At 44.9% G+C, this 16,542-nt stretch overlaps 1 protein-coding gene across 1 annotated transcript; it reads right to left on the bottom strand.

Annotated features, from left to right (window-relative positions):
• Nucleotides 1-687: 687 nt before the first annotated feature.
• On the bottom strand, nt 688-7,153 carry LOC132996972 (cell surface glycoprotein 1-like). Its single transcript, XM_061067343.1, has 8 exons — nt 7,062-7,153; nt 6,748-6,949; nt 6,173-6,437; nt 6,041-6,067; nt 5,782-5,864; nt 5,515-5,703; nt 5,334-5,433; nt 688-3,125 (listed from the first exon to the last, which is right to left on the bottom strand). The coding sequence occupies exons 1-8, from the start codon at nt 7,151-7,153 to the stop codon at nt 688-690; spliced, it is 3,396 nt and encodes a 1,131-aa protein (XP_060923326.1).
• Nucleotides 7,154-16,542: the final 9,389 nt, after the last annotated feature.

Raw genomic sequence — 16,542 nt, 5'->3', positions numbered from 1 at the left:
CCACCTTGTGGCCAAAAACAAAACCAGCCTGGATTCGACTTCATGAGTTTTACTGCACGACTTCATGTGTGAGAGCATAAAAAAATGTATCTCCATCCTGAGGGAGAAATTAATAAATCCCAGCACAATAATTACAATCATATCACTGCTTTTGCTTTACACACACAGCTCTGACGTCGGTTGTGTGTCCGCCCTTGGCACATGTTGAAAGAACCTTTAAAAGGAAGTAAAAAGAAAAACACAGGACGCTGTGGGATCAACAAACTCGTGTCCTGTACATTTGGCCTTCACAGCTACATGTTTACGTCCAACCTCTGAACGTAAAGTCCAAAATAAAATCAACACAACATGGCGTCCTTGCACAACGAAAAATAAAAAACACACATCAGAAGTCGGTTGCTACTCGTCAGAAAACTGAGGGTGGATGAGGAAGATGAGTGAGGAAGATCATCAGGCACCTGCAGCAGAAACACAGAGTCACAACCCTCCTCTATCCATGTGTTAAGATGTAGATGAGACACAGATATAACATACAATAAAGATTAAGGATAACATTTAGATATAGAAAAGATCACTAGAAAAAATAGGCTTTAGTAAAAGTAAAAGATACAAATGAATGAGATATGATGACCATATACAACCCGAGGAGGAAAGTTGGCTTAACTTTAGAGGAGGTACTTTCAAGAGTTACTTGTAGGTGAAGGACTTACCGTACTGGTACTGTACTGTGTGCTGACCACTGGGATCCTGAGAGTCCAGAGCTTTCCTGTGACTCTGCAGGTGAGACCTCTGCACGGCCAACGCCACCGCTTGTGCAAATCTGGACGGAGCCGCGCTCATCTTGTCCGAAGGCTCTGGTGCACCCAACGCCTTCACCTGGCTGAACGCGTTGGTCTCTCTGTCGCAGGCAGGACTTGATGGTTGCGAAGGAGAAGAAGTGATGGCGTCTTCTCGCTCCTCTTCAGGGACATCTAAGTCTTCATTAAAGAAGACGGGTGGAGGTGGAGGAGGAAACACGTCCTCCTCTTCAGTCTCCTCCGTACATGAGACCCACTGGTCCACGTCCACACTCACAGACCCTCCACCAGGATTCTGAAGATCTACGCTCTTATAGTCTGAGGTTATCTGACAGTCACTGGCGAGTTTGTTTGACTCTGTAGCTGCAGTCACCTCGGATAGAACTTCAGGTTCTTCCTCCTCTCCCTGGGTCGACCTTTCATCGTTGCCCTCAACCTCAGAAAGAGGTGAGACTGTACGTTTCTGATCATCTAAATCTGGAGGAAGTGGAGGAGAGTCTGGAGCGTCAGAGGCCTCCTGGTCGGGTGGAGGAGTGTCTGGAGCATTAGAGGCCTCCTGGTCGGGTGGAGGAGTGTCTGGAGCATTCGAGGCCTCCTGGTCAGGTGGAGGAGAGTCTGGAGCATTCGAGGCCTCCTGGTCGGGTGGAGGAGGGTCTGGAGCGTCAGACACCTCCTGGTCAGGTGGAGGCGAGTATGGAGCATTCAAGGCCTCCTGGTCGGGTGGAGGAGTGTCCGGAGCATTAGAGGCTTCCTGGTCAGGTGGAGGAGTGTCTGGAGCATAAGAGGCTTCCTGGTCGGGTGGAGGAGAGTCTGGACCACCAGCCGGATCCTGGGAAGGAAAGTCTGGAGCGTCAGGCCACTCCTGGGAACGTGGAGGAGAATCTGGAGCCTCAGACGCCTCTTTAGAAGGTGAGTCTGGAACATCAGATGGCTCCTGGGCAGGTGGAGGAGAGTCTGGAGGATCAGATGCCTCCTGGGCAGGTGGAGGAGAGTCTGGAGCATTTGATACCTCCTGGGAAGGAGAGTCTGGAGCGCCAGGCGGCTCCAGGGCAGGTGGAGGACAGTCTGGAGCCTCAGGCCACTCCTGGGAAGGTGGAGGAGAGTCTGGAGCGTCAGACGCCTCTTGAGAAGGAGAGTCTGGAGCGTCAGATGGCTCCTGGTCAGGTGGAGGAGAGTCTGGAGCCTCAGATGGCTCCTTGTCAGGTGGAGGAGTGTCTGGAGCCTCAGATGGCTCCTGGTCAGGTGGAGGAGAGTCTGGAGTGTCAGATGGTTCCTGGGCAGGTGGAGGAGAGTCTGGAGCCTCAGATGGCTCCTTGTCAGGTGGAGGAGTGTCTGGAGCCTCAGATGGCTCCTGGGAAGGTGGAGGAGAGTCTGGAGTGTCAGATGGTTCCTGGGCAGGTGGAGGAGAGTCTGGAGCCTCAGATGGCTCCTGGGAAGGTGAAGAAGAGTCTGGAGCGTCAGATGGCTCCTGGGCAGGTGGAGGAGAGTCTGGAGCATCAGATGGTTCCTGGGCAGGTGGAGGAGAGTCTGGAGCATCAGATGGCTCCTGAGCAGGTGGAGGTGAGTCTGGATCCTCAGATGGCTCCTTGTCAGGTGGAGGAGAGTCTGGAGCCTCAGAGGCCTCCTGGGCAGGTGGAGGAGAGTCTGGAGCCTCAGATGGCTCCTGGGCAGGTGGAGGACATTCTAGAGAGACAGACGCCTCTTGGAAAGAGAACTCCTGCCTCTTCAAAGGTGTTCCAGTGTCTGATCCTTGAGGAGAATATGAATCATCCTCATGCTCACATTGATAATTCTCAGCCTCAGGAGGAGCTTGGCCCTCGGGGTCATTTTCTACCATTACCTGGTGCTGGTCTGGAACATCCGGAGGCGTCTCTGGTTCATGGGACTTGTGCTTGTTCAGGGGAATGACTTTGAAAGTGGTCATCCCCTTCCTCTGCAGAGGGTCCTCCCACTGGGGCTCAGTGGGGAACCTGGACTTGAGAACAGACTCCAGTTCGAACCGGAAATGGCCGTTATCTGTAAACCTCGGAGTCAGAAAGGAGGAGCTACGGTGTATCTTCGGGAGGGAGGCAGACTTCCTCCAATGCTTGACCAGCGTTCCCTTGGAAACAGAAGATGACAGGACTTTGGCGAGAGCGCTGCGGGCTTCTGAAAAGTCTTTCCCTCGAAACGAAGGCAGACAACGTTCAAACGACGGTCGAGAGGAGGATGAGGAGGGCAGTGTTCGAGATGAAGTTGGGGACGGAGACGAGGAACGTGAGAGGTCTAAGGAGTCGGACTCGTCGCTTTCTCTCAGCTCCTCCAGAGTGTTCGGAGGGTCAACAGGCCCTGGAGAGACAGGAAACTACAAATAAGGCTCTAGAAGTTTCAGTTGAAAAGAGACGGCTGTATTTCAAATAGAAGGTTTGCACAGTGAACACATTAGAAAAATAATTGTCATGAAAATATCCCAAACACAGGAAACTGAAAATACTTTTTCTTTTTATCTAAATCACTTCAGTCAAATATTTAGACACAGAAACACATCCAATTGAAGTTAAATGAAATTTCCACCATTTTATTGCAAAAAGACAAATGATGATTAATATTTTTTTTTCTGGTTAGTATAATTTGTAAATGAATTAGTAAAAGAATTTAACAAAAACCGAATCAAATCATTAATATAAAACAGGTATAACTCTGAGAAAGTATAAATCATTTTATAAGAAAATTATGATAGAGAACATTTATAATTTCACAAAAGAGTTTGGAAAAATAAAGAATACTGCGTATAGAATGTATGACAGAGTATTTGGGACACAATGGGAGAAAATATGAGATTAAGGGAATAAGGTCATAACATTATGAGAGTAAAAATGTATAATATTGCAAATATCAGAAGATCAGATTGTTGCATGCATTGTTTTTCCTTTTTCTGAAGTTATGACCATTTTGTCTTTAAATTACAACTTTATCCTCAAAATATCAGTTTCTTTTCTTTGTCTGGCCCGAATACTCTGTTATACCAAATGAGACAAATGTGGACTTGGCTTCTGATTTCAATTAAAGGCACAGCAAATAGTCTATGAAGTCTATTCAATAAAGTAAAAACACAAAACAACAAAAAGAAAAAGTATGACAGAATTTCCATAAAAATAGATGAGGAATAAGTAGGCGGCTTCAAACAAACAAATAAATAACATTCAGGTGCAGCAGGCCACAGTGACACACATCCATAAAAAGCCACTAAGACGGGAAGGAGGAAGAAGAGGCCGACGCAGGAGGAGGAGGACGGAGAGGAGGAATAGGGACGATGGAAGGAGGAGAGGAAAAGGAGACAGCAGCAGCAGCAGGAGCAGCAGGCCTCAATCACCCCCATCAGGTGAGTCTGTAAGCAGGAGGAGAAGAAGCTTTAAGGCAGGTTCCCTCAACAATCACGAGCTCCAACACCTTCACAGTTAAAGTTTCATTCAGATCTGTAAAACTGGTGAATCCAGACTCCTTCAGACCAGCTGCAGACCTGTCTACTTGAAAGTCTGCAGAAAGTCCGGAGGCTGTCTCTCTCTCCGGAGGATCTCTGGAGTCCAGTGCATGTCTGAAAGCAGTTGATGAAACTCTCGTGTCACCGTCTCCACAAGGAAGTTTGATGAACTTTCACAGGCCGCGATTGCATAAGTGGAGGAGGAGGAGGAGGAGGAAGAGGAGTACGTTTAATGATCGACTCTACATGGGAGTTTGTTTTTCAGGCCGGAACTTGACACCGAGTCAGCAAAGAAAACAAGGGAGTGAACCAAGACGACGCTGAAGGCAATTTAGTCTGATAATTACGACATGGACAAGAAAAAGATACTTTTGTAAGAGGTCCTGTAATTACAGTGGTCTAATAGGCAGCGTGAGATAAAGTAAAAAGGAGCCGAGAACAGAGAGAACCTGAATCCAGGCGATGAAGCACATCAGACGGACTCGTACAGGAGAATGAAAGCCGGGACAATGGAGGATTTATCACTGGAGCTGATATGAACAAGGCTCAGGTCACTTTAATTCCCCCGAACAGGGTTAAATTGTTCAGACTGATAAAAGCTGCGTTTTGTGCTGGATTTAACTGCTAAATCTCCCACTGGACTTCACTGTGACATTTTAATCTCGATTTAACTTCAAATCTCTCTTGACCCGACTCGAGTGAAGTGGCAAGGATTTGGCAGATACTAGAATTGACCCCACCCCCCCCCTTTCCTCTAAACCCATTTGATTTCCACTGAAATACTGTAAAAGGTCAACAGGGATTATTCTAGTAGGATATTTCATCTGTGCTGCTGACGGCAGGATGCAGAACCGCCAGTCGCCACTAGGTGAGAAATGGAACCGCAGGTTTGTTACTGACCCAGTCTGTAGATCCGGGTGTTAATCATCACATGAATGAAGAGCACAACCTAAATGAATGTGACTTACACCTGGGTTTAACTATCACAACAGTCTGTTAGTGTCAGTAACACTGGATCCACTCTTAGTTAGAGTCCGTTCCCTTGTGCAAAGGTCAAAGGTCATGCACGGTTTTACCTGTGAGCTGTGTGTCCGCCGGCTGCTCCTGGTGGGAGTTTGCACAGGGCGGGGGTGGGGCCCTCCTCTTGGTTCTCCTTAGGGTCGAGTCTGCAGACATCTGCACAGAAGGGTTAGAAGCTCATCACAAAAGAATTCAGCTGTGACCCGATCACTTTCCTCCCAGCGTCAGTGAACCTACCTGCGGCGCCCGGACGTGACACGTGCTCAGGTTGTTGGGGACACTCAGCGACACACTCATAGGCGGCTGGGGGGCCCGCCTCTTCTTGGGCGTGTCCGCAGTGCTGGAGGAGGAGGCGTCCTGCACATTCATACTGAGCGCCATGGGTTTGTTGGCAGCAGGAGAGGCCGGGACGCTCGCTGCTCCGTCCTGCACAGAGGAAAGCATCAGACTGAGCAGGTGAGAGGGAAGTGTGGAGCAGTTTGGTGAAAGCAGCTGTAAACAAACCAGCTCTGGGGTTTTCTTCTTCCTTCTGAACAAGCTGAGGAATCCAGGGTTCTCCTTCTGTCTCGACTCCTCCTTTGGCAGCTCTGTACAACGGATGAGAACTAGATGAGTGAATGATGCTCAGTGTAGAAGGTGAAGCCCGGTCACACCTGGTGTCAACAAATGTTTGTGTGTCTTATGGGCCGACACGATAAAGAGAAAATAAGAGATAGATGTAGTAATAGAGAGATGTATATAAAAAGAGAGATAAGTGTGTTACCTTGTAGTGAAGGTGGTGAGATGATCTCTGTGGGTGAGAGAACCATAAAGTCATTATTATATTTACCAACACAGAAGGATACCATCAGGTTTAGAGTATAAATCTAATACTGTGTGTGTTCCTCTAACGTACCTGCTGCCGGTGTCTTGGGCCGGTCGGCCGGCTCCTTCGCAGCCGAGTCTTTAGCGAACACTTCCCTCAGGCCGTGTGCGTCCAGGCTCTTGGTCAGGTCCAGTGGCTCAGTGGACTGAGAGTCTCTCAGGAGGACGGTCGTGTCCACTTGAAACTCGCACTTGTCGCACACCAGCGGCAGCAGCAGCTCCAGGGGAACTCTGGGATTCACTCGCACCACCGCCTTGTGGGCCCTGTTGTAGTTGATCAGCAGGCGGACGGTCGCCTGCAGGGAGAAGTTTGTTTTATTCATTACATGCAACCGAGAAATGACAAAAACTTACATTGTCCTCACTCTTCATATGCGTTTTCAGACATGAACTCTGGATCATTTCTGGAGGGTCAGACGTGTTCACAACAACAGGAAAACAGCCCTCAGATCTCATCTTAAAGGTCGACATCTTCCTTCAGGTCTTCTACGTGTATGACACCTCTTTTTTAATCCTAAAATAATTGTATTCTTCCAGTTTTGCATCATCAACAGTCATTTTACGCCCTTGAAAATGATCAAATCCATATTTCAGCTCGGTGCTCACCTCCGGCGTGTACGGCTTCCTGATCTTTCCCTCCGTTCCTCTGGGCTTCAGCACAATCCTCTCCGCCTCCAGGGAGCCAATGGGAGAGTTGGGTGTGAAGCTGATGTTGTTCTTGTTGGTGGAGACGACCTCAACGGTGTAGTCGGTGGGATTCAGGTGGTAACTCGCACAAAGGGTCACCAGTAAGTCCATCACCGGTTTACTGCGAGGAGGAGGAACGAAGAAATGACGGCACACTTCAGTCAGGTCCGAGTTTATTCTAGAACTAAGACTTTCCAAAGAACTGATAATCCTGTAGCTTGGATGTGTCTTACCTTCCATGCACCATGGCATTCTTCTCCTGTCCCCCGGGCAGAACCACATGCAGGGAGTGGTCCCTCTCCAGTGGGTTCCCCTCCTCGTCCATCTCAGGGACCTCGAAGGAACTCAAGATCTGAGGCTGTTCCCGACGTCAGGCTGAACTCCTGGGGTGTAAAAGATAGTCCAGTTATTACCTCCCCCAGCCAGGGAGGTCATGTGTTCGTCTGGGTTCGTTTCTCCATGAAACTCAGAGGAAGGATGTGGTGCTGGTCAGAAAAGAAGTTCCAGGGTTTTGTGGTGATTTTTACGTGTGTGTTTAGGGGACTGATATTTATGAGTGTGTGTCATTTGATGCAGCCACAATTAGAAATCTGAATTTAGTGAATTTAGATGTGGCTCAATTTAAGTGTGTCTGAGCCACTGAGTGCCCTTCAGGCTCCATGCATGTTAGATAGTAAAGATATGCTGCATATACCCACATATGTGAAAATAAACATATCCCTCTAATGCAACATGTTCAATAACATAGGCTCTATATGGTTTTCTAGGATTGTATTTGACTTTTTTTAGCATTAACACTCATTTTACTTTTATTTAAATGTGATTATTGAGCTCACTACAGACGGACTTATGCACAAATTCATCCAACCATTCATTCCAAGTCTTTGAACAACTCAAATCAAAGAGTTACCTGCAGAGCTTCTTCCTCAAACTTGCACCAAAACCAACAACTCACTATTCCCACATTGCAAAAAATCTCTCCTCAGTGCAACGTGCCTGGAAACTAAATTAAAACCATTTCCAGGTTGTTTTTGTTGTGTTTTCTTGCAAATTGTGCAGCGGCAGCAGAATCCGTCAGAGTGAATGGAAGTGACTCTGACCGTGCAGCTGTGCGTCTCCCTGCTCATCAGGGAAGTGCGTTCAAGTGCCCCTCGGATTTCCCGTTTCCCCCGAATATAGGACTTGTTTCCCGCCTATGATGTGTTCATGTGCTTTAAAGTGGGGAAAAAACATGATGGCTCTGAACACAGCGTTTCCTATGAGGTGCGACAGGAAGTGAAATCGTTTCAAACTTATCCACGTTAAACAAAACAACTTCTGAATTGCGTGGAAGTTGTGTTAAGCCTTTGAGAGACGGAAATGTAGTTTGCAAGAGACACAATTGTAAAAAGTTGATGTTGCAACTGAATGTCAAATGCTGTTAATTGGTTCATATATTATTATAATTATATGATGAAGCTAAAAGCTGATTGTAAAACTATATAAAAGTGTTATATAAAAATGATGTTAGCAGCTTGGCAGCTCCTGTACCAACAACTTGGATGAGTGGTTCCAACTTGAGCTGGCAGTTCCTTGAATTTCCCCTTATAGTCGGAAACTAATCTTTCCAGTTATCCCTAGAATGCACAATGAGGCCAAGATATCTTTATATCTAATTCTTTACTTGTCAAATTATATATTTAGGAGTATAGTCTGAGGAGCAGTTCAAATCTATGATGTACAAACTGTGTGGATAATGTATTTACTTTATACATTTGTCATGCAGAACTATATTCACTGCAAAAAACGACATCACACCATGAATGGAATCATGAGCAATATAATCATTAGTCCAAATAATCCTCTGAGCACAATAAAGCCATGAAAATCATCTCAGAGACAAACTCACACAGGCAAAGATCCATCCAGCACTGGTCTGTTGTTCACCACCATGTTGGTCAAGCATAAAGCTCGAGGACCAAATAAGCTTATACTGTTGCTCAAGTAAGAGGGATTAGTGCTTTTTAAAGGCTGCGTCTCCCCAAGCCACAGATTCACAGACAGTTCATCATGCTCAGTGTCCATCTTTAGTGTCCTGCACTTACCTGCGTCCTCACATCGTCCCCTGTCTCTTCTGCTGCGCTGGGTGGTCGGAGGACAGACGTCCAGGGAGAAGAAGCTCCTCTTCCCCTTGAAATCCCAGTTTAGCCACCACACCTACAGGCCCTGCCCAGTCATGTGATCGCACTTTGCATGTCTGTGTGTGTGTGTATGTGGTGGAGAAGGGAGGAGGGGGGGGTATTTACACAGGCATGAACATGGTAACCCGTGTGGAAAACCACATGGATGTAACATGATAGGAGTTGAACAGACAATTTGTGGAAAAGGCCTTTAATCCATATAAGCTTCTCCTCCTCTCTGGGATAAATTAAAGATGATTATAAGACTTATTGAGATTTCTCTGCAAACAATGCAAATCATTCAAATCTGGATTTCTAACAAAAGAACCAAAAGTAGAGGTGGTGATGTTAAGAGGTAAATGAGGCTCAGTTATCTCCTCTGACATTATTGAGAACAGTCTGAATGTTATGCAGCCACATGTTGACCTTTCTCTTTTTGCACGAGTCTGTTTTTGGCTCCGGTGGAAAATCACACTCTCTTGCTGCTACTTGTCGCTATTTATCTTTCCAGCTTGTTCTGTCACAGCTGAATGAAACCACTTCACGTCCGGCCTCTCTGGGCTCTTCAGGTATTTCATCGTAAATTGTAAAAGTTGACGGAGGAGGGTGGTCATTAATTAATAAATTATTTACACACACAATTGTCATATTGTCGCTAATTTCACTTCAGGTCTCTTTTAGAATTTCATTTAAAAAATAATTTCATACAACCACTAGCATGACAGACTGTTGTTGGGTTTAAATCATTATAGATTCATTAATTAATTAATCTCAGAGTAAATTAAGAAACTAAAACTCCCTGCTATAAACACATGGACTTCACTCTGTTCTATGTTCACAGTTTAGTAGGAAGTTATTTACCTACAGTTTTGATTAATAGAAGGATTACCTGGCTTCTACATTTGGAGGTTAATCCTAAATACACTCCCCTGCACACTTAATGTTTTGTGAGACATTAACGACCCACGGAAAGTCAAATTATTGTTATTTACTATGAGGTAATATCACACAAAGCTCTTGATTCATCCACACACAGTCCCAGGAGCAGCAACAAGCAGTTAAGTGGGAGTTGTAATCAAATTAGGCGCAGGGAACACATGTCCACACGACTGTAATCCTGTAATCTCATTGTGAAGTCTGTCAGTGGCCGGCTGCAGGGAACGCTTTGTTGTGTGTGGCCGTCTCTGGCCGTTAATGAACTTCTTCAGATGGCTCATAACAGAGGAACAGAAAGTCACACTATCCAGGATAGTAAAACAGAAGAGCATAGACCATATTCTCCTGTTTGCCAGATCTGGGCCACAAGTAAGCCACAGCATTACCGCATTTCAACCAAAGGTGGCCCGGATCTGTTTTGTGCCACTTGAGCCACTTCAGGCCCACATCTGTTTGGTCCTGGTCACAAGTGAAGAGCTGTAAGTCCCCTGCTGCACCCACTGGAGGACAGATTCCCCTCAGGCCTTCAGATTCCAGCCTGGAGCCCTGTAAGGAAACAAGTGGCGTGATACAGACAAGCTTTATTTTTCCTGTCGGAGGAAATCCAAAACACCAACAATATGATTTCACTTCCCAGCGTCATCCTGCGCTAATGTAAACATTCACACTCACGTAAACTCTATTCTTGACGTGTTGTGTAAACTCAGGAAGTTTTTACCCAGCAGCGTGAAGAATGTTGATGCTGCTCATTCTGAATATTTATAGAGAGTTTAAAAATGTGATGCGCCCTAATGTGCTCGTTGTTTGTTTCTCCAGATTCTAACAAAGGCACAGGAGACTTTTCCTTTGAGCAGAGCAACGAGCTACAGGCTGGTTCTGACGTCACAGAGTCCAGAACAACTCTTCCAAATTCATCACCTGGCTTCTAATGAAATGTGAAGCCAAGTCACAGTCAGCTGCCGAGAATGTAACTGTGAAGTGATTCACACCGACCAAGGAAACGCTGTTTATATAACTGTGTTTTATGTTTGAATACATTCCAACAGCAAACAATTGAATACTATCAACATTTTCAAGTCATGTCCTCAAATCTTAAATCATTGTTAGAGTCAGATTTGTATGATGGTTACTTCAAGGCTTCATCTGCTGCTGTGCATTGCAAATATCAATTTATATTTTTATATTTAGTTAAAATACTACAAACCTACTACATGTGATTCTTTCTAATATGTGTGTGAATGTTGTTTTACATGCAAGTTGCAGGTTAGAGCTCAGAAATGGGAGCTTAATGAAGTGAATCAAATAAATGTATATGATTTATATCTAACAAAATAAATCAGAGATGGTACAACAGAGAGCTGTGACTGATAATACTTAAAATGGACATGTCAACAAATGTAGAAATTAATAATAAATGATCAAAATAGTAGATAATAGAAAAATCCCATCTTGTCTCAGGGACAATTATTGATGCTAAAAAATGTGAGAATCTAGCATAGAAAATTTGAATTAAAGATTAATGATTGTACAGATATATAGAGAGAATAAAATCATAACTACCGAAGAGAGATTGATGTGTTAAAGTGAGTGAAATCCCCAAAACAAATATACCGTTAGTGTATTGAGAGGAAATAGAGTAAATGAAATTAAAAAGATTTGCAAAATAGTAAAAAAAATATAGAACATAAATAAGTGGAGAAACAAATAGATGAAATTCAAATTCATCCATTTTATGTGAATGTTCTTTTGAATTCTTTGTGAATGTGTCAGCTCCCTGTCTGCAAGGCCTACAGTAGTGTAAGGTATCCAACTGTCCAGCAGGTGGCGTAAATTCACAAGACAAACACATGGGGCTGTACCTTAGTGTGGTCTCCACATGAGCCAACCTGTTTCCTGTCACCTGTCACCCCCCCTCCCCCCTTTCATTCAACTTATTAGTAAAATGTCAGTTTTGCCCATCATGTCATTATTTCAGTTCCAACATTTAAAATAAAACATGTATGTAAAAAGATGGTAAGTTAAACGGAAGTAAGAAAGAATAGGGATTTTATTTTGTGCTGTTGGAACAATTTGAAAAGGGAAATAATAAGCATCAATACAATCTTGATTTACACAGCACCTTTAAAAAGAGGTTTACTGAGTTTTTCCTCATCATGCACAATAAAACTCCAACTTTATGTTATTCTATCACATTTAAAATGTTAATTTACGAGTTTTTATCATTTATCTATATTTTCCTTTAGATTCTGAAGCTGAACCAACATGTTGGATGAAATCCTGCAGGATTGTCACAGTGAGATTCGAGATATTGATTTAATTCATTGTATTTATGGGTTTAAACAGTAAATCTGCATTAATTGAGATGTAAACTCGCAGCTCTACGTCACTGCTGGTGTATTTAGAACATGTGGTGTTCAGGCCATCTTGTCACCGCTTCTCTCCCGTGCCCAACCAACCGGAAGCGCGCATTGATTTCTCAATGGCGAGTGCAGGCTGCTTTACAGAAGAAGAAGGAGAGCAACCAGGAAAAAGACAAATCCACTAATCTAGTATTAAATCATTAACAAACCACCAGCGGGATTATTTACACGGTTTTCACGCTCACTCCTGAAACTAAGGATTATTCTTTCTGGATATGGGATCTACCTTCCAGGTCCCCACCTGCTGGGCACCATGATGGTGGTGAGTATCTTCTAATCACTCAAACAACGATTAACAACCGTCTTCACATCGTTTCTTTATAAAAACAAGAAGAATACATCCCATATATTTATATTTGTTGTCATTTGTCCATGTTTGATTGAATGCACCTCCGCTAATTATGCTCGTGATGTATCCTGCCTCATATATTCCTCGACATTTTGTTTTAATCACGCAGAGCATATAGTCCCCTCTCCCTTTAATGGAACTAATATATTAATATAACACCATTTACAGATATGATGAACATTTTCCCTCATTTCCAAACAGATTAAATGAACAACAATGTCGTGTTGATCTTGAATATCATCCCCTCCCCTCCCCTCTCCTCCAGCCTCTGTCAGCAACAGGCCCTTTTTTATTTAGTGTTCTCTTCATGTGTGAAGCAGAAATCAGAGGTTTCATGAGGATGTGACAGGAGGAGGAGGAGGAGAAGGAGGAAGAGGAGGAGGAGGTGTTCTTGTGTTTGTGCTGATCCAGATGCTGCCTCTGTATAGATTTAGCACATCTGGCACGCCGGGCACGCCCAGACTCATTGAGAACCATCCAGAGGTTTACAGGTGGTTTCAAACCCCTGGTCCTCCTCTGCACTTTGAGTTGTTACACATCTCACTACATGCAGAAGATGATTTGAGCTCCTGGAGCCACAGTTCGAGGAGCTCCACGGACCCGCGGCTGGAGCTGCGTCGCTCCCCGGCTCGTGTGCGTGTTGACGCGGATCTTCTCTCTCGGGTCTCGCCCCTGGGAGTCCTGCTGCCGGTGGAGGTGGAGGTGGTTGTGCGGGGAAACGAGCTCTTGTTTTCGGTCGGAGAAATGCGACAAGTGTCGGTGTGCGGGCTCCTGGAGGTAAACGCGGAGACGTGATCAACATGGCGACAGCTTCTGCTCCTTTTTGAATCCGCCGACAATTAAGGTATCGTCTGATTTCTGATTAGCCTTTAATGTCCTGGGCTCGTATCTGTGGCTGTTACATTAATATCATGACACATATCGTCATAAATATCTGCCACCTTCAGTAAATCACAGGTAGGAAATGGTAGAAGAGCGGTGAGACCAGAACAATCGATAATTATCGACGAATCTCACATTGTTATTTCTTTGAAGATTAAAGACAGATTTGTGGAGAGTGAAAGTTGTGGTTTCAAACTCGTAATATCTAGAAACTTGTTAACAACCAAGCAAATTAAAATTAAAGTATCATTATATATGAGAACCTTTGTTTGATCTAAATGATATAGTGATAAGGAAATATATCGTTTTGCAGCCCAGCATTATACTGACAGTTCAATTAAAGACAGACACAAGCATGAACATCACAGATTAAACCGTTGTAATTGCAGATAAACGGATCCAACGTGTCTCATCGGGGAGATTTTCCATTTGTTGTCTCAGTTAAACGTTGTTGTCCGGGCTGAGCTTTAAGCACCATGGACAGCTCCGGCCTTTTGACACCACGTCAGCTGACATTTCAGTCATTCAGAGGAAATCTGAGCAGCTGAGGGAACACACGCAGCAAAAGCCCGGCCGGCCTCCACACAGAGATGCTGTATTGTCGTCGGGTCTTTTCAAAAGGTCTGTGGCTCCATTTGTTTGTTTTCTGAAGCAGCTGCCCTCTTTAAGCTTCAGTATCAGTGAAACATCTGCCCAAGGACACAAGAGAGCTTGTGTTTCCTTGCTCCGGGGCTCTTTAACCGAGGCAGAGCCGGCTGCGGTGACGGGGAAATATAAGGGACACGATATGGACCTAAAGGGCAAGTTTGTCAAGTCTGCCTCGTGAAGATAATCACATGATTGTAGCAACATTCAAATAGTTTGTGGTCGCTGTGATTGTTCCGCCTGAAATCAGGCTTCACTCGTCTGAATTAAACAAAGCGGGTATTGTTCTGTGTTTTAATTGTGAAGTTCTGTGGTATAACCTCCCCCCAGGCGGTATTTCTTTCCTGAGCTGCTGTGGAGGGAATCACTTGTGTTAACTAATGGACATTGATGTGATCTCTAAATGGTTAGTGTGTACAGGGAAAACCGTCAGAATAAAAACTATCAGTGTATCAGGGCTTCTTAAAGGTCTAAAAAGTGGTAGGTTTAGGCTACGTGTCATTTAGAGGTGGAATATTTGAAGTTGAGTAGTTTCTCAGTTGTAGTAGATTGGAAATTTAGAAATAAGATTGAATGGGACTTTGTTTTCTTTCAATATTAAGATTTTTGTCTAATTTAATTCCCACCTTATTCTGTAAATCTCAGATTTTCTTCCTTCAAAACGTTAGGTAATCGTATTATATTAGCAGGGACAAGAGAAAATGCGACCCTGTCATTTACTGCCGGACCGCTGTCCCAGTGAAATTGCTAACAAGATTTGGAGCGTGACATAAGCCTTGCATCAAGGGTTCACGTCCATCATTCACAAGGCTGAGTGGTCGCTCTCTTTTGTGACCGTTAGGAAACAGAAGCTCAGCCCCGGCTCTCCAGAGACTTTAGATTTCTGAGCAACAGTGTGAAACCACTTGAAAACCACAGATAACGCTCGAAGTGTCAACATCCGGTTTAAACGCTGCACCATCACCATCGGCTGTGTCGTGTGAATCACATGAGCGCAGAAATGTCACGTTATATGTGACCATGCTGATGGCTCTGAGGTGGGATGTGGATGTTCCACCTACAGGGGTCGATCAGGCTTTCACAACCCCCCCCCCCCCCCCTCACCCACCACCACCACCACCCAGCGGCGCTCGCCAGTCGAGCTGTCAGGCCACACGTCACAGCACGGGTCCCGGGGCAGTCTTCAGGACACGAGCAGATGTGTTTCATGAGACGCCCCTATGGGAGAGGCTGCAATTAATTCACACGTTATGGCCTGTGAATAACCTCCAGATGCATTTAGCGGCTGCTGTGGCTTCGGAGTGAGTCTTCACATGCGTAATGATGGAGGCTGCGTTTGGCTGTTTATCAGACGTATCTGATTTCCAAGCATGTTCTCTCAACGGTCCCATTTTAAGGACTAAAGCTTCACCACAGTGTTTAAATGCTCAGATGGAACAGTTGAGTTTTTACATCCAACACTGCATGAAAAACTGATTTTCAGCCTCATGATTGTCACTAATAACCTTTACACACTGTGTTACTGAAACTGATACTGCAAGGTCTCGAGTTCTGTCGAGATATAAACACACGTTTTGAGTCGTTAAGCTTTTTACTGGTAGTTGGTAACTTGAATTAAGTTAGCAGTAGTAGCGTGTCAATGTGCACGATTTAATACTCTAGTTGAAACGCTTTGTGCATCACACGGTGTTCCAGAGATTCCCTTGAGTTGCTTGCCACTCATGCACAGGTTTTAAGGTCAAAACAACTTTAATAAAACCGTCCTCTTGCTTTACCCTATAGCTTTAGAAAATAAACTAAATATAAATAGCTTGCTGTTGTCAAAGCGGCGTCTTCTTCTCCCCAAGAAGCACAGAAACCTGCTGACTAACGGAGACACCCGGCACTTTTGAGATTATTCTGCCGGAGGGAGGTTCCTGTTTTCTGGGCCCGGGTCCCACGGGGGGGCAGGGCTCACCTGTGGGAGCTGCAGGGACGGGAAGGCGCCCAGGACCTGCTGATAATGGCCCACCAGGGTTTTTGGGGAAGTTCTTGTTTTTGTGCCTCCTTCCTGCTATTCCCTGGGAGAACGGAGATGGGCCTCTGGGTGGATAGAGAAGATGTCGGGGGGGGTGAATCTGATATTGCTGCCGTGTAATGCTTCGACTGAAATCTATGAAACAGTTAATTTATCCACTAATTAATCGTGCCATTACAGGAAAGTACTGCCTTCAACTCTCTAAAAACCACTTTCTCCATGAAGCGATTAAGACCGAGGAGTAACTTGGTGAGATAATGTTCTCTTCAGAGTGTGTTTCTCTGGTGTTGTCCACCTCAGTTGTTG

The sequence above is a fragment of the Limanda limanda genome, chromosome 23 (assembly GCF_963576545.1).
Source record: "Limanda limanda chromosome 23, fLimLim1.1, whole genome shotgun sequence".
NCBI lineage: Eukaryota > Metazoa > Chordata > Actinopteri > Pleuronectiformes > Pleuronectidae > Limanda > Limanda limanda.
This window is presented reverse-complemented; position numbering and strand designations above follow the sequence as displayed.

Coding starts and splice junctions, on each gene's coding strand:
- LOC132996972 (XM_061067343.1), bottom strand. CDS start 7,153: ATGGACGAGGAGGGGAACCCACTGGAGAGGGACCACTCCCTGCATGTG. Junction 6,438..6,747: donor GGAAGCCGTACACGCCGGAG/GTGAGCACCGAG, acceptor TTCTCCCTGCAG/GCGACCGTCCGCCTGCTGAT. Junction 5,434..5,514: donor GTCACGTCCGGGCGCCGCAG/GTAGGTTCACTG, acceptor CCTTCTGTGCAG/ATGTCTGCAGACTCGACCCT.